Source organism: Hemibagrus wyckioides, linkage group LG06 (genome assembly GCF_019097595.1).
Source record: "Hemibagrus wyckioides isolate EC202008001 linkage group LG06, SWU_Hwy_1.0, whole genome shotgun sequence".
In the NCBI taxonomy this organism is placed as follows: Eukaryota; Metazoa; Chordata; class Actinopteri; order Siluriformes; family Bagridae; genus Hemibagrus; species Hemibagrus wyckioides.
In genome coordinates this window covers 7,200,779-7,222,993 of record NC_080715.1, presented here as the reverse complement: position 1 = coordinate 7,222,993, position 22,215 = coordinate 7,200,779, and the positions used below count along the sequence as shown (strand labels likewise).

The 22,215-nt window shown below is 39.3% G+C and overlaps 1 protein-coding gene across 1 annotated transcript in view; it reads left to right on the top strand.

Moving 5' to 3' along the window:
- The window catches only part of sestd1 (SEC14 and spectrin domains 1), a 49,363-nt gene extending 30,878 nt beyond the window's left edge, over window positions 1-18,485 (top strand). Inside the window, exons 11-19 of the mRNA XM_058392693.1 lie at window positions 1,072-1,194; window positions 7,713-7,907; window positions 9,852-9,966; window positions 10,075-10,234; window positions 12,849-12,930; window positions 13,680-13,802; window positions 14,605-14,796; window positions 16,927-17,045; window positions 17,954-18,485. Coding sequence (XP_058248676.1) covers window positions 1,072-1,194; window positions 7,713-7,907; window positions 9,852-9,966; window positions 10,075-10,234; window positions 12,849-12,930; window positions 13,680-13,802; window positions 14,605-14,796; window positions 16,927-17,045; window positions 17,954-18,110 — 1,266 coding nt within the window. The 3' untranslated portion in view covers window positions 18,111-18,485. The remainder of the gene's footprint in view (window positions 1-1,071; window positions 1,195-7,712; window positions 7,908-9,851; window positions 9,967-10,074; window positions 10,235-12,848; window positions 12,931-13,679; window positions 13,803-14,604; window positions 14,797-16,926; window positions 17,046-17,953) is intronic.
- Window positions 18,486-22,215: the final 3,730 nt, after the last annotated feature.

The following is a 22,215-nucleotide window of genomic DNA, read 5'->3' as shown; positions in this document are numbered from 1 at the left end:
TTCTCTCGGAGGAAGCAAACTGTAATGTTCCAAACTCTATTGTCATGATTATCACATTTGCTTGTGTTACTTATTCACTTTGATAGGTAGACAGACAGACAGACACTTTATTGATCCCGAAGGAAATTCCAGATATCCAGCAGCAGTAGAGACAGTAAATTGCACACTGTATATCTTACATATAGTCAGTACACACAGGTAATGTGATAACTGACCAGAAGTTACTAGTGCAAGGTTAGGAACAAAAACTACAAGATATATAAGAAGTACATAAATACAGCATATAAATCACAATTTAAAGGAGGGGGCATGAATAGAAATGAGGTTAATAGTGCAGCCTTGATGTGCAATTTTATGTAACAAGTGACTGTGCAAATGGTAATATTTGTTCAAATACCTAAGTAATTGTGCAAAGAGCAGCATGAAAGTGACAGTGAAATTGAGTCTGTTGTAATGACAAGATATGCAATAGTGAGAGTAACTGAGCAGACCCTGAATCTAACGGATGAGCGAGTTATACATGTCACACCTTGGTGTATATAGCAGATGAGCCTATGTCCTAGATCTCCTAGTCCACATTACCATGTCCCTGTAGAGAGGTGTTGAAGAGCCAAATGGCTCTGGGGACAAAGGATTTATATTGTCCGTGTAAAAAAACATTTCTGTGGGTGTTTGTATAGTGAATGCTCGTTCATCGCTAACGCTAAATGACACGCTGAGTTTTACAGAGCTTGTTTACGATCAATACCTTTTCATATAAAATAGAACGAATGACAGGACAGCTCTATTTAGACCTTACCTGGGTCTGAGTTATTCATAACTACTTAAATACACCTTTTAGCATGTACAAAAAGCTTTTATTTGTTATTTAGCAGTATGTCCTGGTGTTTTGAGCTCTGTGTTCCTGTCACTGGTCCAGTAGCTTACTCACTGAGACCTCACTGCTCCTGTCACTGTTAGACATTTAGCTGGCCAAGTGTAGAGTTATTGTGTTGCCACATTACGTGAGTCACTGAGTTCCTCAGCGTTATTGTGACACTGTTCTTTTTTCTGTTGTCATTGTGTGTGTAGGTGGTGAACTGGCTGGAGGGTCCTGGCACAGAGCAGCTCCGCACTCAGTGGGGAATCGGAGACTCGATCCGGGCGTCACAGGCCCTACAGCTCAAACACGAGGAGATCGAGAGCCAGCACAGCGTAAGCACACAGCCATTTCCCCCCTCACACTAACCCTTACCTTCTAAATACCTCTTACACTGATCTCACACACACACACACGGAGAAATCCTGAAGTGTCTGCTCGTACACAAGCGGCCCAAAAGCCTGGTTATAAAACGCTTACGGTTCTAGAATATGATTGGCTGAGCCGCTTTCAGCAGCTTGCAGTACGCACACCATTGACCTCATCACTGTGCATTAATGCTCCAGGACTGAAACCAGTAACAGGGTTACACTCAGGCCTAATAGAATACCTTAATCTTTCATATTCTGTTGCTTAGCAACCAAAGCTTACTGCTAACAGACTTAACTGCATGGCATAATTATTCAATGTGAATTTTATTAATAACAAATTAATCAACTTATTAAATGCTGGAGGTTTTTTCTCCAACTGTATTAAAAGCACCACTCTCATTGTGCTTATGAACTGTAGTGTACTACTACTTCCTGCTTTAGCATACTTTTACTCCCCTCTTTAGCATACTTCTTCTTCCATCTTTAGCATAGTGCCACTTCCTGCTTAAGCATACTTCTACTCCCCTTTTCAGTATACTACTACTCCCTGCTTAAGTATAATACTACTTCCTGTTTTAGCATATTACCACTTTCTGCTTTAGCGTACTGCAACTACTATAATTTTGTTAAGAACCAATACAAAATATAAATTTCATGTTAACGTCTATTTATCATCACATAATTAAAACCTGAGATCGTTTCTAGTTTGTGAAATTTGCCTAGAGATCGAAAACGTATCTAAATGCATTCTGTTAGGTACTGTTTGCTGTTTTCATCCGAACTGTGACTCCACTTTAATCGGAACATCTGCCGCTTCATGCAATTATCCATTCATCCAGTCACATGGCAGCAGAGCAGTGCATAAAATCATGCAGATACAGGTCAAGAGTTTCAGCTAATGTTCACATCAAACCTCAGAAGGAGGAAAGCATTAAAAGTGATCTTAGTGACTGTGGTCATGTCAGGGTGCCAGATGGACCGTTTCAAGTGTTTCATAAACTTCACCCACAACAGTCTCTTGAGTTTACACAGAAGGGGGAAAAGCAAAATAGTGAGCAGCAGAACGGTGGGAAGAAACACCTTGTTTATGACCGTCGAATCACATCAAATTTCTTTTTAAAGCACATTTAAGACACCGCAAGTACTGAGAAAGTGCTGCACAATTAATACATTTATAAATACTTATACATGGATAAGACTAAATAGAATTACCCAACACAATAATACAAGATAAAAGCTAATAAACACACAAAAGAGAAGTAACCAATTAAATGATATTAAAAGAGAATAAAATACAGAACTAAAAAATTAGCATAGCAATTTTTGGCGTAAAATAAAATGTAAATTTGACAGCACTATTTGATCGCACCTCAAAAGCTTGAGAGAATAAAAATGTTTTAAAACTCTCCAGCAAGCTGAAGGTTTTAATAAAATAAGGGTAGGCTGTTTGTTAGCCGAAGGAGCAGAAAAAGCCTGTTCAGCCTTATGTCTCAAAAATTTAAAAGCAGCTGACCAGAGGACCTTAGCATTCTTAAGGTGAACTACGGGCAAACGAGGTCTGTGATATAGCTCAGGGCCATCCTTGTAGGGCTTTAAATACAAATAATATAATCTTGTACTAGATACTAAATTTGACAGGTAGTGTTTGTAGGAAGAGAGGACTGGAAATTTCTCTCCCTTTCCTTTGTTCAGTCAAGAGCCTGGCAAAAGCATTCTGAAACAGCTGCAAAAGAGCAAGAGACGACTGGCAATCTCCCACCTAAAGAGAGTTATAATAGTCAAGACGAGAAGAGATAAAAGCCTCCATCAATTTCCTCAGATCTATAAAAGCAAAGGATCCCTTTGAGTTTAGCAGTCATCCTGAGCTGGAAGAATTTATTCTGTACCCCTGAGTTAATTTGCTTGTCAGAACTAACACCAAGGTTCCTGGCATGAATTTGAACATTTGATGGTAAAGACCCAAGAGCATTAGCTAAAAGGCTGGAGAGAATAATCAGGCTGCTTTAGGAAGGCTAGAGTAACTCTAATAACCACTCATTACAGCTGTGGTGTGCTGAAAAGCATCCCACCATAGAGAAAATGTCAAACCTGAAGATGGAAAAGATTTAAGAGCAGAAGACCACTTCAGGACTGCAGACTCTAGTGGTCACAGGTCACTGAAACTGGACAGCTGACAAACTTTTATTTTCCAAACTTTTCACAAACCTTTTCACCGCTGTAGCCTCCTGTTTCTGTTATGTATTTCCCGGCAGTAATGTTTGCACTCCTAACACACGATATTAATGTTGTTTTTAAACAGCAGATAATGAGCTATGAAGTGTTTCATGCTGCTTTCAGTCAGTATGAGCCCACTGTTTGGTCGAAACATTTCTTGCCTTCACACTTTTTTTGGACTTTCGGAATTTCCTTTGGGAATAAATGGACTTAAAATGACAGTTTAGAGTCCTACCCAGTACAGACTCATGAATAGCCTCGACTCGATGGATTTGTTCGTTTTAACAGATAACGGCAACAAAAGCTGCTAGATCTGTATTTTAACACATTTTATGAAGATGTAACACGCAGATTAATTTTCACCTCATGCAATTCATTATGACCCACTGATTGCACGCTGCGACTGCGACATCACAACAGTCCTGACGGATGACCACAAATAATGACTGATAATGAATTACAGCATGGTGAGGCTGTAATCACAGTCACACAGGCTTTTGTTGGTCATTAGTTTGAGTGTGTTTAGAAATCAGTCAATACTGTGAGTGCTTTTGTAATGGATTTATTATGTGGCTTTCTGGGGACACTCGAGCAGCAAACATAATCCCGTGAAATAAATAGACGTGGGATATTATGGGATGCTTATTTAAACGCTGAGATTTTAACTTTTTTTTTTTGTTGACACTAAAAAGAGGTTTCTAACAATCTAATAACATATAGCGAGCATAACAATGTATGCTACGTACATAACCCTAGAGTAACCTTGATTATCACAGTATACTCCGATCCAGCAGAACATTATGACTACTGACAGTGAATAAGACTGATGATCTCCTCATCATGGCACCTGTTAGTGGGTGGGATATATTAGGCAGCATGTAAACATTTTGTCCTCAAAGTTGATGTGTTAGAAGCAGGAAAAATGGACAAGAGTAAGGATTTGAGCGAGTTTGACAAAGGCCAAATTGTTATGGCTAGACCACTGGATCAGAGCATCTCCAAAACTGCAGCTCTTTTGGGGTGTTCCCGATCTGCAGTGGTCAGTATCTATCAAAAGTGGTCCAAGGAAGGAACAGTGATGAACCAGTGACAGGGTCACAAGCTGCCAAGGCTCACTGATGCACGTGGAGAGCAAAGACTGGCCTGTGTGATCCGATCCAACAGACGAGCTATTGTTAATGCTGGTTCTGATAGAAAGGTGTCAGGATACACAGTGCATCACAGTTTGTTGCGTATGGCAGACCAGGCAGGGTGCCCATGCTGACCCTTGTGCACTGCCGAAAGAACCAACAATGGGCACGTGAGTATCAGAACTGGACCATGGAGCAATGGAAGAAGGTGGCCTGGTCTGATGAATCACGTGGATGGCCTGGTGGCCAGGATAATGCGCTGTGCCACAAAGCAAAAATGATTCAGGAATGGTTTGATGAGCACAACAATGGGTTTGAGATGTTGACTTGGCCTCCAAATTCCTTGGATCTCAATCCAATCCAGCATCTGTGTGATGTGCTGAACAAACAAGTCCGATCCATGGAGACCCCACCTCGCAACTTACAGCACTGAAAGGATCTGCTGCTAACATCTTGGTGCCAGACACCACAGCAAACCTTTAGAGATCTAGTGGAGTCCATGGCTTGATTTGTCAGGGCTGTTTTGGCAGCAAAAGGAAACCAACACAATATCAGGCAGGTGGTTATAATGTTTTAATGATGTGCCTGATCAGTGCAAGTTCCAAATGTAGCAAATCATGTGTGTGTCCTCAACAGATTATTATACTTTCGTCACAAGTCATATTATACATGAACAGTGTCTGCCTAGTGTCTTTAATTTCATGTTGGTGCAAGATAATGGATTGTGCATATTGAACACACACCTGTGCTGCGCTCATCCATGCATCATAATTAACCTGATTTAGTAACAGTCATTATGCCTTTAACCAGATTGCTTTGGCTGATATGAGTAACTCAGCAGGCAGTGTAATTCTAACGAGTAACACATTATGTTTAAACCAGGGAAGTAATCCACAACACAATATGATACCATGTCACTTCTTAACACAGTGATTAGATATTCTAACATACTACTTAATCTGGTAGACTATAATACAATACAATTTAGCATTCGCTGATTGCTATGTGATCAACTTTGTTCAGATTCTGGGCTAGGCCTACTGCTTGGACTGCGTTTAATATTAGAGTTATGAGTAAATCATCTTGATTAAAAAACTTAACTCCCTGAGATGACTTAGGAAGAGGAACCAGACTCGGAAGGGCTCTCCTCCTCTTCCGGTGCTGGATAGTGAGAATCCATATCATTGCTGCTCTTTAACTGTACACTGTATATAATGTCACGCAGTGCTGACTGCTTTAAAGTGAAGGCTGGCAAATCAAAGTTAAGTATCCAAGGAAGAGCATCCACAGCCATCTTTACACTGTTTACATGGTGTCATCCTTTAAGCTGAGACGCCAACGTGTCGTTCTAGTTCTAGTCTTGGACACAGACATCTATCTGTTTTTGTTTTGTGCCGTTTCAGAACAGCATCTTCAACTAATCATCTATACCTTTTTAGGAAAAGACTTCAGAATTCAGAAGTCCTATTAAGGTTCTGTTTCCTTTTCCATTCATCTTCTCTGTTGACTCATTTCTGAAACTTCTTTTTCTTTAGTGACTTATTTCCTCTGATTTATTTGCTTACGAATTTCAGACAACTGAAAGTGAGAGAGTCGTGGTTTGTCATGATTGCGGTTCAGTGTTGTTTTTAAAGAGTAGGAAATGAATCAGCCATTCAGGATCATTTTCACAGCTGCTGGGCGTCACCGCTTTCACCCACAACAATAATAAAAAAAAGTCTAACTCTAAACATCAGATCAGCATCACAGAGAGATGGAGAGTGTTATTTAGGCACACCTTGGCACCGCCAAATCCAGCCAAAAAGAAGTTATTTTCCGTTTCACCTCCCACTCAGGGTAATGAAAGCAGTTTATCAGAGTTGGTTTGTGGTCACACACCACTTCACTGGATCCAGCAGTCTTCCTGTGGTTCGCGCCAGGTTGTTTACATCCGAGGGTCTGTCGAAGCGGTTTGTGGGTTGTGGAGAGTCTGATGGTTGATTTATGAGTCTTTGCCTCTTGAAGTGTTTGTCTGTGGTTAAATGAAAGGTATTATGGGAATCATTTTGTCTGTACTGCTTGAGTGGCGGTTACAGTGCCGGTACTGTTTCACAGAGCTGAGCCGCTTTGTGGTTTTACGATTCGGGGCGTTTTACAACAATCACTCTATTTGTTTGAGGGAACAGTTGGGCTGTGTGTCGGTGCTGTTCTGCCCATGATTCATTGCATGGGATGTGCCTGGCTTTAAGGTTGTTTTGTACTTAGTATATAGGCATGATGATACACGTGTCATTCTGTTGGTCATGAAGTGTCACTGATGCACTATACAACACTTGGGTATAGTAGTACACCTGATGCTTCAGCTTATGGAGTTTTTATATACAAAAATAAATTGTATCTAAATGCTATAACTAATGAGTAATATTGTGAACCACACAGGTATAATTTGATTGATAAATCAGGAGCTATGATTGTAGCCAAAGCCTTTTATATTCTAATTACAATATCAGATTTACATTGTGTAAAGTATGAAAACTTTCATGTTACATTTGGAAATTCCAAATCATCTCTGTCACACACCACCATAACCTGTAGGTTTTAAGGGGGTCCGTGGGATTGTGTCTTTTTGTGAAACTATATAAACATGCTAAATACATTTTTTTTTTTTTGTTTTTTTTGTTTTTTTTTTTGGTCCCGAGACTAGTTATGTACTATAATATACGTCTATATTATTATTATTATTATTATTATTATTATTATTATTATATATCATATAAAACATATACTGTATAAATACACTGCTAAAAAAATTAAGTGAATACTAAACTATAACAGTATTAAAGACCAAGTCAGTTAAACTTCAGGGATATCAGTCTGTCCAGCTAGGAATTAATAACTGCTTGTGAATCAGTTGTACCTGCTTTGGTGCCGTCACTAGGAGGCTTGGATCGGTCAGAATATGCTCGGAGCCCACAGAGGGGGGAAAAAAAGTTTACGAACCACTGATCTTAAGTAACTTAAAACAGTTGACCACAAGAAAATTACTACCATACATTTCTAATTATTATATAAGCAGCATCATAAAAGATGATGTTGCATGCTTTATTAATCAACCTAATTATTCTTTATTATTTATTATCTGATTGTGTGTTTGTGTAGGAGTGGTTTGCTGTGTACGTGGAGCTGAATCAGCAGATGGCGGCGCTGTTGAGCGCAGGCGACGAGGAGGACCTGCTGGAGCTGAAGAATCTGCAGCAGCAGCTGAGTGACGTGTGTTACAGGCAGGCCAGCCAGCTGGAGTTCAGACAGAACGTCCTGCACTCAGCCCACGAGTTCCACAGCACAGCACAAGATGTATGTGTTTCTCATAACAACACTACCAAGCATCAGTGCCTTGTTTCCAGTTTGGAAATATAACCTCACCCAGCTAGTTTACACTTTCAGGTTTAATTCCTGTTTACTTCTAGAGAATACCTTTGGTGTGTGAGTCATGACAAGATATTTCGTATGAGTTACAGATAAAATACTGTGGAGACATAGTGGGGTGTAGCCTGTTTTGCAATAGTTGAGCAATAATTTGAAATAGTTTAGCAAAAATGTAAGAAATCTCATTGACACCTTTTTCTACTTTTCCAACTTAAATCTTTTCCCACTCTGCTGCGATGCCTGTGTAGATTACAACTTAGGAGAATCCTCTCTGTCTTACCCAAAAGCTTGTCCGTACATAACCATGGTCAATACAGCATGTGATGCCAACCAACAGCATCTTCAAACTGCTGCTCATGCCAGCTCACAGGGCAGTTTAACAATCGGGGTAAAGCCCTATCCTTCCTCTTCCACATACTTGAACTCACAGATGCCCACCGTTGGATAGGGTCACCGTGATTGACGGGGATGTTAGTAAGACACTCCCGCCTAGACTGTGACTCCTGTAGCATCATCAGAATTCTAAGATCTCAGGCTTCAGGTCTCAGAACCGTGACATAGCAATTTTATTAGACATTAGTTCACATTCTGACATTTTTCACTACATATATATCTCAAACTACAGTCTTTCCTGAACTAAAATATAGATATAAGAATTTTTTTAATTGAAAATGTTTAACTACCATGATCAAAAAGGTTTTCGATAACGATCACTGTGATCATAAGCACCATTGTGACACCATCAGTGTCTCTAGTCTCATTTCCTGATAAACGGGAGCTTCATCTCTGCCTCTTCGCTTGGCTGATCTCTGTTCGCTTTTAGAAATAATTGCTGATTAATTCCCTCTATGTTCTTCTGTTGGCTAAAGTTCAATATTTTCTTGATTAGCATTCCGGCATAACGAAAACAGCCTTTGCCATCTCTACAGTTGAAAGCCACGGCGCATGCGAATCTGGGATAATTTGACAGGTGACATTTTGTAAAAGCTGACTCTATGTCCATTTTGCCATGGCACATAACCTGCAGCTACAATACAGCAGCCGTGGAGCAGAGAGGTTCAAGGGTTAAGGCCTCACGGGTCCAATAGTTGTAACTTGCTTAACCTTTTTATTAGCAGCCCAGTGCTATAGCCTCTGAGCCGCTGCACACAAAATAAATAAAGACTCCGCCTGCTCTTTACAGAATTGAAATAGAGTGTATGAAGAGATCTGCGAAAAAGAATATCTAATGAGGGAATCAAGCTAGTTTGAATATTCACAGATGTTAATATTCATTTTGATGTTGGCTTGACAGAACCTAACATGCCAAAAGATTTAATTTCATCATTTTAATCTTTTAGACAATTTAACCTTTACACGCTTAACTGTTAAAGATATGTGTGATGGTTTATTACATACACTACGTGGCAACTGTAAATTTTGATCTTTTCCAAAAAACAAGGTCTTTGTTCCACATATGGGATCTGCGTTTGTGCTGAATTTTATGGATTTACATCTTGTGAAAACTGCAGAAATGTTTGAAAATAACATTAGTAAGACACTGAAGATTATGAAGAACATTAAGTTGTAGGGATTAATAACTTTATTATGTTTATTCTAGGTTTCCATATTCCTCTAACTGAATTAAATGTAGTCTCTGTTGAGCAATATAATTGAGCTCCATTTTCCTGTTGGCTCCAGCACAAGACTGAAGACACAAACCTCACGTGTTTGTATGGTTTTGTTTAAGTAGTAATTCATGTAAAGGTCTGTGATGATCAGCTCTGATCACTCGTCTGTAGCACAGGCTGTAGGTTCCTGTTGTAGGAGACTGTGTTGTGGTTCGATGAAGTAGATGAGATTATTAATGTGTGCTCTGTCTCATTGTTCCAGCTCTCTCAGCAGCTGGACGGTCTGCTGGGCATGCTTTGTGCAGACGTCGCCCCTGCTGATGGAGCTGCCATTCAGCAAACCCTCAAACATCTGGAGGAAAAACTGAAGAGTGTCGGTGAGGTCATCCTCCTCCTCTTAAACTGTGTAGCTTCATTTGTCTGGAAATTGAGATCAGTTACATTTTGGTTATATTAAATATCTCTTGACTGTATTTGTGTGTTAGAGGGAGCTCTGCAGGGCCTGAGGGAGAAGGGTCAGGTGCTGCTGGACCAGATTTCTAACCAGACATCCTGGTTCTATGGGAAAGACATGCAGATCGAGAACAAGGAGAACGTCGACCACATCCACAGCGTCATGGAGGACATGCAGCTGCGAAAGCAGAGGTTTAGATCTCTTCTGAAATATAAATAAACATTTACAATTCCTGTGGTGGATAAACAGGACAGATTTAGCTATTTTAAAGCTAGAGTTTGGTATTATTGATGCACCTTGTCAGTTTAAAGAGCCTCTGTTACATGAGAAGTTCATTATAACTCCTATGAAAGCAAGTCTTTTGTCTTTCTTTTCAAGCCTACTTATTTGTTGAAAGTATTATGTTTGCTTTGTTAGTGGCCTTATAAGGAAAAGCTGAAAAGCTGAGCAGCTCTATTCTGGCTCGAGGTAGAGCATATATCTGGGCCTGAAAAATATTTGAGTGGGGGCCTGCAATGAAGAAGCCAACCATATCAAGACAACCATATGTGGAAAGTCTGCCATACAAGTCCCTGTGTTTGAGCTGTTACTATAGAAACAGTTGCATATTAGAGCAAGTGTGTTAATATTAACCTGTTGTTCCTGTTGCAGCCGGAATTACTGTACGAGCCATGCTGTTCGAAAATAACCTGACCATTCAGATTTAAGCATTTAACCGTGTGGTATACCGATCATCACTCTGTATAAAAATTAGCAAGCCGTATCAGACCACAAACATCACTGGATTGATCCAAGGAACCGTTTGAGCCAATTATCTGGATTTATCCAGTTTATAGTGTCATACTTAATGTGTATAAAATTGAGAAAAGTTCAAATGTTAATTGTTGCTTGCCAGCGTTGCTGAAACTGCAGCTGTGTGTCACACAAATACAATCCCCTCTAAAAATATTAAAACGGCAAGGCCAATTCTTTTGTTTTCGCTGTATGCTGATGAACTTTCTGTTTGAGGCCACAAGACTATATTGCCAAAAGTTTTAGGACACCCCTTCAAATCATTGAACTCGTATGTTGTATTTCAAGTGTTGGGCTTGGCCCCTTAGTTCCAGTAAACACTCTTAATGCTTCAGCTTCATACCAAGACATTTTGGACAATTTCACACTCCCAACTTTGTGGGAACAGTTTGGGGATGTTCCCTTCTTGTTCCAACATGACTGTGCTCCAGTACACAAATCAAAGTCCATAACAACATGGATGAGCGAGTTTGGTGTGGAGGAAGTTGACTGTCCTGCACAGAGTCCTTACCTCAATCCGATAGAACACCTTTGGGATGAATTAGAGTGGAGACTGCGAGCCAGACCTTCTCGTTCAACATCAGCACCTGACCTCACAAATGCGCTTCTAGAGAAATGGTCAAAAATGCCCATAAACACACTCCTAAACCTTGTGGAAAGCCTTCCCAGAAGAGTTGAAGCTGTTATAGCTGCAAAGGGTGGGACAACTCCATATTACATTCATGTGCCTGTAAAGGCAGACGTCCCAAAACTTTTGGCAATATAATGTATTTCCTACATGTGTTACACAACTTGGAACATGGCACCTATGTTAGCAAGCCACCTAATTTTTGTGTTTTAAACAGTATTGCTACAGATAGTCTTAAAGAACACTTATAGTTAGTTGCATATATCTTGCTTGTAATAACTGCATCAACCTGGCGGACCACTGACCACACCAAACTCTTTGTGATGGCTTGACTGATGAGGTCATATGTTTCGGATGATGAGCAGATCCTTCTTTATCCACGTTGATGATTTTGGTTCCAGAAATTTTGTGGCTCTTCGCTTTCCTTCTTTCTCTTTCCGATTCTTACTGCTGGTGAGTGGTTTGTATCTTGTGGTATGGCTTCTATATTTACGCTCTCTATGTCTTCTTCAAGTGGTGGATCATGAGATCCTCACCCCTGCTTTGTGAAGGTTGTTGGTTAGGTTACTGACTGTTCAGTGTCTGGTTACTAACCTGGTTAGTACATAGTTACATAACTGGTTATGCCCAGTGTTTGTGCAGTGGCTGTGATTTGATTTTCCCCTCTTTATTTCAGCTTCAAAATGGGTTTCTTCTTTTCTCTCATAGATAGCTCTCTGGTCTTCATGTTGGGATGTCCTTTTTAACCGTTCATGCAAACCACACAGGTGAAACCCAGGGCTCAAGCCAGTAGAAATATTCGGAGCTATTGATTGTTTAAACACTCAATCTAACAGGACATGCCTGGGAAACAGGAAGCACATGTCAGTCATTATTTTTTGGTGTCCTGTTCTAATTTGTTTAATGCATCTAGATGTAAATATCAGCAAATGAAAGATGACATTCTGATCTTTTCTCCCATGTTTATGCTTTGATCTAAACCCAAATGTCTCGTCTATAGCAAAAACAAATTAATTGTCCTTGCTGTTTCAATACTTTTGGAGAGGACTTTTTTTCTAGTCATTCACTAGTTTTAACTTGGGTTTGGTTGTAGAAACACTTTTTAAAAAAAAAAAACAAAAAAAAAAACAAAACAGCAAATTGCACTTGTAAAGCCTCACACTGTTTTCCATTTCATTAATCCAAGCTTTAAGATTTAATTGCTAAAGACTCTTTAAATATTAACCAAGCATCTAATTGCCCCATTACAGGTTTCTTGCATCAATCATTCTTCAGCATGCAGGATGGTTCAAACCACTGCAGTGTTCACTGTTCGCTTTGTGAAAATGATGCAGCTCTCTGTATAATCCTTGACACTTCTTGATGTGCTGAACTGTGTGTTAAAGGTGCGAGGACATGGTGGATGTGAGGAGGCTGAAGATGCTGCAGATGGTCCAGCTTTTCAAATGTGAAGAGGACGCATCACAGGTGAGCAAGTTTCAATGTGTTTGTCTGGAGCAGACTTCCCATGGGGGTCAGCTAGCCAATGCAGTTTCAGATTTATTTTAAATAAAAAATTTTCTACATATTTATATTCAACTGAGGGCCGGGAAGTGTGCTGCAATATCAAACACCCATAGTACCGTCAAGGACATTTTGTTATATGGGCCAAGTATTTCATTTTGCATGGAAGCAGGTAGGCGGAAGCAAATTTCGGCAGTGTCGGCACAGTGGAGCTTTCAAAGTTTAAAAAATGTATATATAACTTTTCAGAAAAATGTGTCCTTGCTTCCCCAGTGTTTGAGGAAAAACCACCTGGTGTGAAAGTAGACTAAAACATGCTGCTCTGAAACAGCAATTTAGTTTGCTTGCTCTGTTTTTCGACTCAATCTTGTGAGCTAATTTTATACACATACACATTGGAAGAGAAATTATTTGCTAGACCAGATGGTGTAAAATGCTGGTCACTAGACAGGTTCAGGGAGACATGTGGTAATGCTAGTGCTGTGGAAAGAATGCAGTCTAAAAATTTTTGCCATTACAGAAAATTATCATCAGTGTAACAGCTTTTACTAACTAGACTGATCAGTGTTTCGTGATCCGTTCAGGACAATGGAATTCACTGATTCCCTCTTCGTTCCTTTCTAGTGAAAAGAGCGTTATTGATATATATATTTTTTTTACAATGCTGTAATTGCAGAATTATGTAAGTAATATCAAGTTCCCGGCTCTCGTAGGCTGTAGAGTGGCTCACTGAGCTGCTGGATGCGCTTTTGAAGACCCACATAAGGCTGGGAGATGACACACAGGAAACCAAAGTCCTCCTGGAGAAACACAGGAAGTTTGTGGATGTTGCACAGGTAACCAGCCAAATTCCATCAGACAAATAGTTTAAAAAAGACCTCATTCAGTTGTATTAATTATTTGCAGTGTTACAGTTTCGGCTCCAGGCATTTTGTTCATTTTGTAAATAATTTATTTAAATGGTTGAATAATTTATTACAATTTTTGAAAAACATTTTGATCATATTTTCCCATTGCTTTCAAATATTACACAAGTGTTAAGGAGTAATCAATTTTAATCAAGATAATGCCTTTAATGCACAATTAAGTTCATAATTAGGTCCCTATATGTTTTTAAGCTTACTGTTACAACTTACACTGTACATTTTTATATTGTGTTTATTTTTTTTGTACATACATTCAAGCATCATAATCTACCTGATCGTTCATTCAGACAACAATTCCTTCATATATAGCTGTAAAAGGCTTTGGAACGTCGATTGAGCTCGTTCCCCGGCCGGATGTGGGATGTGAGGGCCGTCTAATTAATATTTCAATTCAGAATCATGTAGGTTGAATGTTTTCAGATCAGAAAGGATATTCAGAGGATGTCGACTTGAACGTATGCTAAATGCTGAGCCTTACCTGAATAATATTTGGTTCGATTACATGATGATTAGTTCCTTAATCTTGAGTCTGAATTTATGCCGACGGAAGAAAGTCTTTGCATTTAATCCAGCCACTGTTGCTATTTAGGAAGGTTTGTTAACCATTACCTGAAATGAAGGGTTTCTCTGTGTATAGATTTAAGCTAAAATAAATAATGGTTCTAATATTTAGTTGGTGACATGTTTAACTCTCTCTTCCATCTGTTCACAGAGTACATATGACTACGGCAGGCAGCTCCTGCAGGCCACTGTGGTGCTGTGCCAGTCTCTACGCTGTGCCACACGCTCCTCGGGGGACACGCTACCCCGACTGAACCGCGTGTGGAAGCAGTTCACCATCACCGCAGACGAGCGCCAGCACCGCCTGGAGACAGCCAGAGACTTCCATGTTGCAGCTGAGAGGGTGGGTTCACACTTCCTGACTGTGGGCTAAACGGTCTCATACATTCACAACTATGTAGAAAGAGCCAGACAGGTTTAATTTAAAGCCGGGCTCACACTGTGCGACGAGAGAAATCTTGTCATCTAACTACTTTCACAACCAGAAAAAAGATCAGAATTTAAATGCCAGTGATGGTGGTGATGAAAATGGTCTGAAATAAGGCAGAGCTCGGCTTGCATAATTTTATGTGCTGACGCCTCAAAAGAAAAGGAGAGACCAAAGATTATGAAGATACAGTGTGTGTGCAGACAGACAGACACACACACACATCAGGCATAACATTATGAGCACTGACAGGTGAAGTGAATAACTCTGATTATCTCCTCATCATTATATATATATATATATATATATATATATATATATATATATATATATATATATATATATAAAATAAATAATATATTATATAGTAATATATATATTAGGCAGCAAGTGAACATTTTGTCCTCAAAGTTGATGTTAGAAGCAGGAAAAATGGACAAGTGTAAGGATTTGAATGAGTTTGATGAAGGACCAAATTGTGATGGCTAGAACACTGGATCAGAGCATCTCCAAAACTGCAGCTCTTGTGGGGTGTTCCCGGTCTGCAGTGGTCAGTATCTATCAAAAGTGGTCCAAGGAAGGAACAGTGGTGAACCGGTGACAGGGTCATGGACGGCCAAGTCTCATTGATGAACGTGGGGAGTGAAGGCTGGCCCGTGTGATCCGATCCAACAGACGAGCTACTGTTGCTCAAACTGCTGAAGTTAATGCTGGTTCTGATAGAAAGGTGTCAGAATTTGCGATGGGGAATGTGGTTGATTCTGACTAGCCGTCTGATATTTATATTTGATTGGCTTCACGATTCAATTCAGTTTGATTCTCAGAACCAATTTTAAATAAAGAAAAATTATTCCTAAAAGGATTCTCTTTACATTTCTGCCTGTATAAATCTAAACCAATAAACACTGGCTATGAACAGAGGTTTAATATTATGAGCAAAATGAACTACAGCTTCACCATAACTTAAAAATAAATGAATAAATATTTTTTAAAATTTTGTCTTTAAAATGAACTCAATAGCAGCACCTGAGATTATTTAACTGCAAATAGATGCCTAAAATGCCTGGATCCCACAGCCCCTTTCTTTTATAACCTGGTTGTGTTAACGTTGCACACATTGTGGGTTGGTTGTTGTCACCTGAGCTGTCTGTCACTTCACACGTCCAAATGATTTCAGTAATGGTGGAGGCAGTCCATGAGTTTCTTCCATTCATTTCGATCATGTGATTGTGAATATTGTCTCCTTAGTGTAGTCATCTTGCTTGCTTTGGTTTGCTGTAGAAGGACATGATAAATTTAGTGCCAGAATTCGTGTGCATTTCTCAGCCGTTATTCATTAGTGTTAAACAAAAAACAAATGATTTTGTTAAATGATAAAATATCAATATTTTCAGCATCTAAGTTAGAAAAAGTTTCCAAGTGCGTTTTCCACACAAATCCCCTCCAATGGAAAGCTGCCTGCTGCAAATTGGCAATGAAATCCTTGAAATGTCCCAACGGTCATTAAAAACCAGTCCAGATTTTAGGTTTATTGCAAAATTTTGGGTGTGTTCTGAGTTTCAATATGAAACTTGTTGCTAGTGCAGGCAGCATGTTTTATATTTTGTAAGGATTTGATGTTTTGTTTTTGTGCTGTTTTCATACTGTATGCCTGCTACATTACTTGTTTTTCCATTAAACCTGAAAACGGATAGAATTAATTTTCCACCTGTTTTGTTCTAAATTTCTTGGAAACTCTGCACCTCTATGTGCACTTCACTTTCTAAATGCCAGATGATGACATTTTGAAGGATATGTTAGTCTGCGTGATGCAGGAGGATGGTTGTGATTTGGTGATCTCACCCTCTACACAGTTTGCCTGAGTGTGTGTGTGTATATGAATAATTGATGCTGCTCTCAGGGATCTGAGTACACTCTGGCTTCAGGAGTGAAGCTGAAAGTCCCTGGCACGGCTGTCTGGAGCTCTGTAATGTTTCACACAATAACCGTTCTGTCTTGTTTTCTCTCTCCACCTCTCTCCCTCTCTCTTTTTTTTTTTCTGAACAGGTTCTGAGAGACAGCTCGGACCAGACCGGGCTGCTGGATGTGGAAGTGTTTGAGGAAGTGGAGACAGTGGGGAAGGCTTTGCTCGACCGCCTCACTGTGCCCGTCATCTTTCCTGATGGGTAAGAGTTCAGAGGTCACATGCACTCACTCGAGTGCACCCAGACTTCTGCTGTGAGCTTCACTGCAGTTTTTAACTCCTCAACGGCTTGTCATGTCACAGTACTGCACTAAATTTAAGACAGGAAAGACTTCAGGACGGTTGAGTTTGTGCTTTGTGGTTTCTTAGTAAGAGAAAAGAGGCTGGTGGGAGAATGATTGTTAAATAGTAATAAAAGGAACTAAACTTTCAACATTGATAAGTGTAACTATAAATATATTGTTTAGAAATCTATTCTTTGGTACATAGAAAGTGTTTACCCATACGACCAGTGAGAGCCAGTGAGAGATTGTTCTTTGAATAAAACTAGTGCATATCTTTACTACAGTACATGTACACTATATGGCCAAAGGTTTGTGGACACCCGATTTTCACACCCGTTCGTGCTTCCCATTGCTTTTGCAATTGTTGTAATAATCTTCACTCTTCTGGAAAGGTTTTTCACTAAATGTTAAAGCGAGGCTGTTGGGATTTGTGTTCATTCAGCTACAAGAGCATTAGTGAGATCAAACACAGATGTTAGGATGGTGAGGTGGTCAGTTGGTGGTCCCGTTCATCTCAGTGATGTTCAGTGGGGTTCAGTCAGAGTCAGGGCTCTGTGCAGGACACTCCAGTTCTCCAGCTTTGCTAAACTTTGTGTTCATGGTGCTCACTTTGCACAGGAGCTTTGTCATGCTGGAACAACGTTTGAGCCTCTTAGTTCCAGTGCTGTGAAAATATAATACTACAGCATACAAAGATGTTCTAGATATTTCTGTGCTTTCAGCTTTATGGAAAAAGTTTGAAGAAGATTCCAATATAGCTGTGATGATCAGGTGTCCACTTATGTTCCTTTCAGGAATTTTCAGTGTGAATAATTTTATTTTACAGGAGCGAGCAGTTTTTCGGCAGCCCCAGCGACATGGCTTCCTCAGCCGAGAACATCCGCGACAAGATGAAGCTCGTGGAGGACAAGAGGCTGCAGGAAGAATCCGTGACACATCTTAAGGAGGAAACCACTCTGGAGGAAGGACCTGAGGAGAGCTAATGTATTCTCTAATCACCTCGCAGGCCACTATGTCCTAATATGCCTTTCCAAGCCATGTTAACCTCCCAGGATCAGTTAAAGGTAGTACATATGTAGACTCCTGTCACATTGCTTACATTCATATATAGCAGAACACTAAATAAAAAAAAACAACAAAAAAAGAAAGCTTTATCTGACATGTCTCCTCTGGAGGGGCAAACTGAGCTTTTATTGGTGCTACTAAAGTCTATAGAATGTACAGAAACTACCATCTTTCTGCTCCATGTGTGTACATGGTGCTGTAGATGTTTAAGAAGTAAGCAATGTATTTTTGATTTATTTTTTGTTTGCCTTACATATCCAGAATATTACTTTATTTTACTTTTTATGCCAACATGATAAAGGTCTTTGATTCAGGCACATTCTGCCTAAGGTACAGTCTCATTATCTGATAAGATGGGAGTGTGTTTGTACGATGTACAGTTATGGGAGACAACAGCATGCCTTTAATCATGGACATGGTGGCGATTGTACAGCATTCCGCTTTCTTTATTAAAAGGAACACAAAAAAAAAACAGGGCTTTGTCAAGATATGTTTAAAAAAAAAAAAAAAAAAAAGGCGGGTTGGAAAAACGGTTCCATGAATAAAATGTGAAACCAAAATGATGTTTCATCTCATAATTGTCTAATGTGTATGCTGCTTGCGCATCAAGGTTTATCATAAAATTAAGTCCATATTTATTGTTTTGTTTTGTTTTTTTAAACTTGCCATTTAAAACTGTATAATGCTTTTAGCAGTTTTTTAAAGTTTTTTAATCATCACTAGGAAATTTATGAAAATCTGGGTCATATGGAAATAAATGAAGCAAAGAAAAAAAGACTACAGAGAGTTGGGATTCTGTGTCTTTTTCCCCGTCTTTTATTTTTCCTGGCATTTTGCCATCATGCTATCTTCCGGTGACTGTACAGTAGGTGCCTAAAAAATACTTTTTTCTTTATATACACATATATATATATATATATATATATATATATATATATATATATATATATATATATATATATATATATATATACCAAACATTACTTTTCACTGGAAAATATTAACATAACCTACTTTTCCAGTGTGTGTTTATCCTATCCACAGATCATACCATTTCATTCAGATGGTTTTAAACCCTTTGTAAGCTTTTACTTCTCAGTTGGCTACTCAGGCATTTAAAGAACTCCATTGTTACCACATTTAACATAAACATAAGCAACATTTTATCATCCCAGAATGCTGATTAAACTTGAAAGTTTTATAATGTGATGTATAGTTACTGATGTCAGATCCATTGCAGCGGTACTTTTCCATATTTTTTGAGAAACATGAGGTATACACTACCAGTCAAAAGTTTGGACACACCTTCTAATTCCATGGTTTTTCCTGATGTTTATTTCTTTCTACAGTGTAAAACAATGCTGAAGGCGGCCGAAATCCACAATAATGTCCTCTGAACAGTTGATATTGAGATATGTCTGCTACTGATGCTCTGTAAATCCTTCATAAGGCCTCTAATCTGAGGTGCTGTTAATTGGTGATTTCTGAGGCTGGTCACTCTAAATGAACTTCTCCTCTGCAGCAGAGGTCAGTTTTGGTCTTGCTTTACTGGGATGGTCTTCATGTGAGACAGTTTCATCATGGTGCTTGATGGGTTTTGCAAATGCACTGGACAATACTGTTCTTGCAAGAACTATTCCTTAAAATAACAACTGACTGTTTTTTGTTGTCATTACATATGGATTACTGAAGTCCATGTGTGTTATTTCATAGTTTTGAAATCTCCAGTATTGTTCTAGAATGTAGAAAATAAATCCCTAAACAAAAAACACTGAATTAAAAGGTGTGTCCAAACTTTTGACTGGTACTGTATATTTTGTATATCTTCATGTTCTGTTGTGTTTTTTTTTTTTTTTTTTTTTAAATGTATTTCATAGTAAATCATCAAATTTTGTTTTTTACCCCATTTTCTGACTAGATTTTCTAGAGTTTGTTAAAGATTTTGCATTGTAGCAATAAGAATTTGTCCTTTCAGCCCCAAGAGCATTAGTAAAATCAGCCTCATGTTGGATGAAGAGGGGCTTGGCGGCAGTCGGTGTTCATCCCAAAGATGTTTAGTGGGGATGAGTCTGTGCAGGACACTCGAGTTCTTCCCCTCCAACCTTAACCTCCACGTCATTTCTTCATGGAGCTCTGTGCTTTGTGCACAGGAGCAATGTCATGCTGGAACATGAGAAGCGTTTGAGCCTCTTGGTTCCAGTGAAAGGAAATTGTAATGTTAGAGCATACAAAGATGTTCTTGACAAATTGTGTGCTTCCAACATTGTGACAACAGTTTGGAGAAGAAGCACATGGGTTTGATGGTCAGCTGTCTGCAAACATTTTGCCATATAGTATAACTCCTCCTTTTATCCTAACAGCTGCAACTCGGCAAGGTGAGTGAATAGATCGGTGTACTTGAAGCCTTCCAAAACCCATTTTTTTTAAACAGCTGCATCACAGGGCAGTGTAACACATGCAGAGGAGTCCAAAAGTGTCACCTACCCTTACGGACTCCCATGACTGCCTAGTGTAATTCTGATTTCCTGTCCAGTGCCAAATTTCATCTCTCTTCCCTGAATGACTTTTGGACAAACTCCCAAAATTACAACACATTTCTGCTGCACCAACCAGGAGCTCTGCTGTGTTTGGGTTTTGTTTTTTCTTTTATAGCATCAAGTACTATATTTCTTTCTATGTGTATGTTTTAATATTCAGATTTAATGCAGAAGTGGGTGGATGTGGCCTATACTGCCATGGCAATACTAAGGAACATGGTCAGACATTTTGTGCTAGTTTCATAGGGTTTTCGTGCTCTAGGGTTTTTCAGTCTGAGTGGGAAACCTGGCACTAATCGTGTAAGCGATCCTTTACAGACGCTTACGATTAGAGTGAAAACAAAAAGGGTTTGCAAACAAACAAATAAATTTAAAAGAAGCACATTTATTTAGGGCGTTTCATATATGTAATCAGAATAGTTTATTCATTTTCAGTTAGAATCTTAAGGTAGTGTTAGTTCCTAAAAAGCATCACAGCTCTGGGATTTAGTCCTAAAGATCTGGTTAGGGCCTGTGCACAAATCTTTCTGTGTAGGTTTCATCTCAGTTTTCTCACACTTTCCTAACAGCTTGGCTACTTAACAAGTCTGAACGATCAGGTAAGTGAATTTGTGCTGCCTCAAGTGAATGTTGAATATTATGTATGTTTTTGAGGCTTGTGTAACACGTGCTAAAAGGTCATAGAGTTCAAATCTCACCAAGCTGCCACTACTGGGCCCTTGACCAAGGCCCTTTAACCTTACCTGCTCAGTTGTATAAATGAGATAAATGTAAGTCACTCTGGATAAAGGCGTCTGCTGTAATGCTGTAAATGTAATGTTTATTCAGCGGCTCAACTATTCTTTGGATCTTTTCGCCCAGAATAGCTTCACATCTCCAGCAAACCTTTGTAGTGTGCCATGTGCAGGTTCTACATCTTGCTGGTGTGGTAAGTTCTGAAGTGATTTTTGTTCTAATGCTGCATTCATGCCTGCTAAGTTGTAAATTGCAAGCAATAATGACATCGTTAACCACCTCGGCATGTTTCATGTTGGGATCACGGATGCTTCTTCCTTGAAAAGGTATCTTTGCCATATGAGAGCATGAAAAGCTCAAAAATGCTACTTTAACTGAATTTTTAGTTAAATGCCTAAGAAGCTGTTGGTTCTGTTCTAGTGGACTTAAAACATTTATGAAATTCCAGGAAAGCACCAAACTGGCCAGCTTATGTTGTATGATATGAGACTGATGTTGACTTTCTCAGATCGATGATAAGTTTGGTCAGTGTTATAGATTTAACCAAGCACTGTGTCTGTATATTAACTGATCTAAAGCAAATACTCACCTAAAGGTAGAGAAGGGGAACGATTAGTTGAGAAGGTCAGGAAATTTCAAGTTGAGGGGCCCCCCACCACCGCATCCCTGATTTGTATGTATGGAATTGCAGGGTGCAATTTTGCCTTGAACCCAGTATAAGGCAGGGGTTCCCAAACTTTTCTGGGGAATT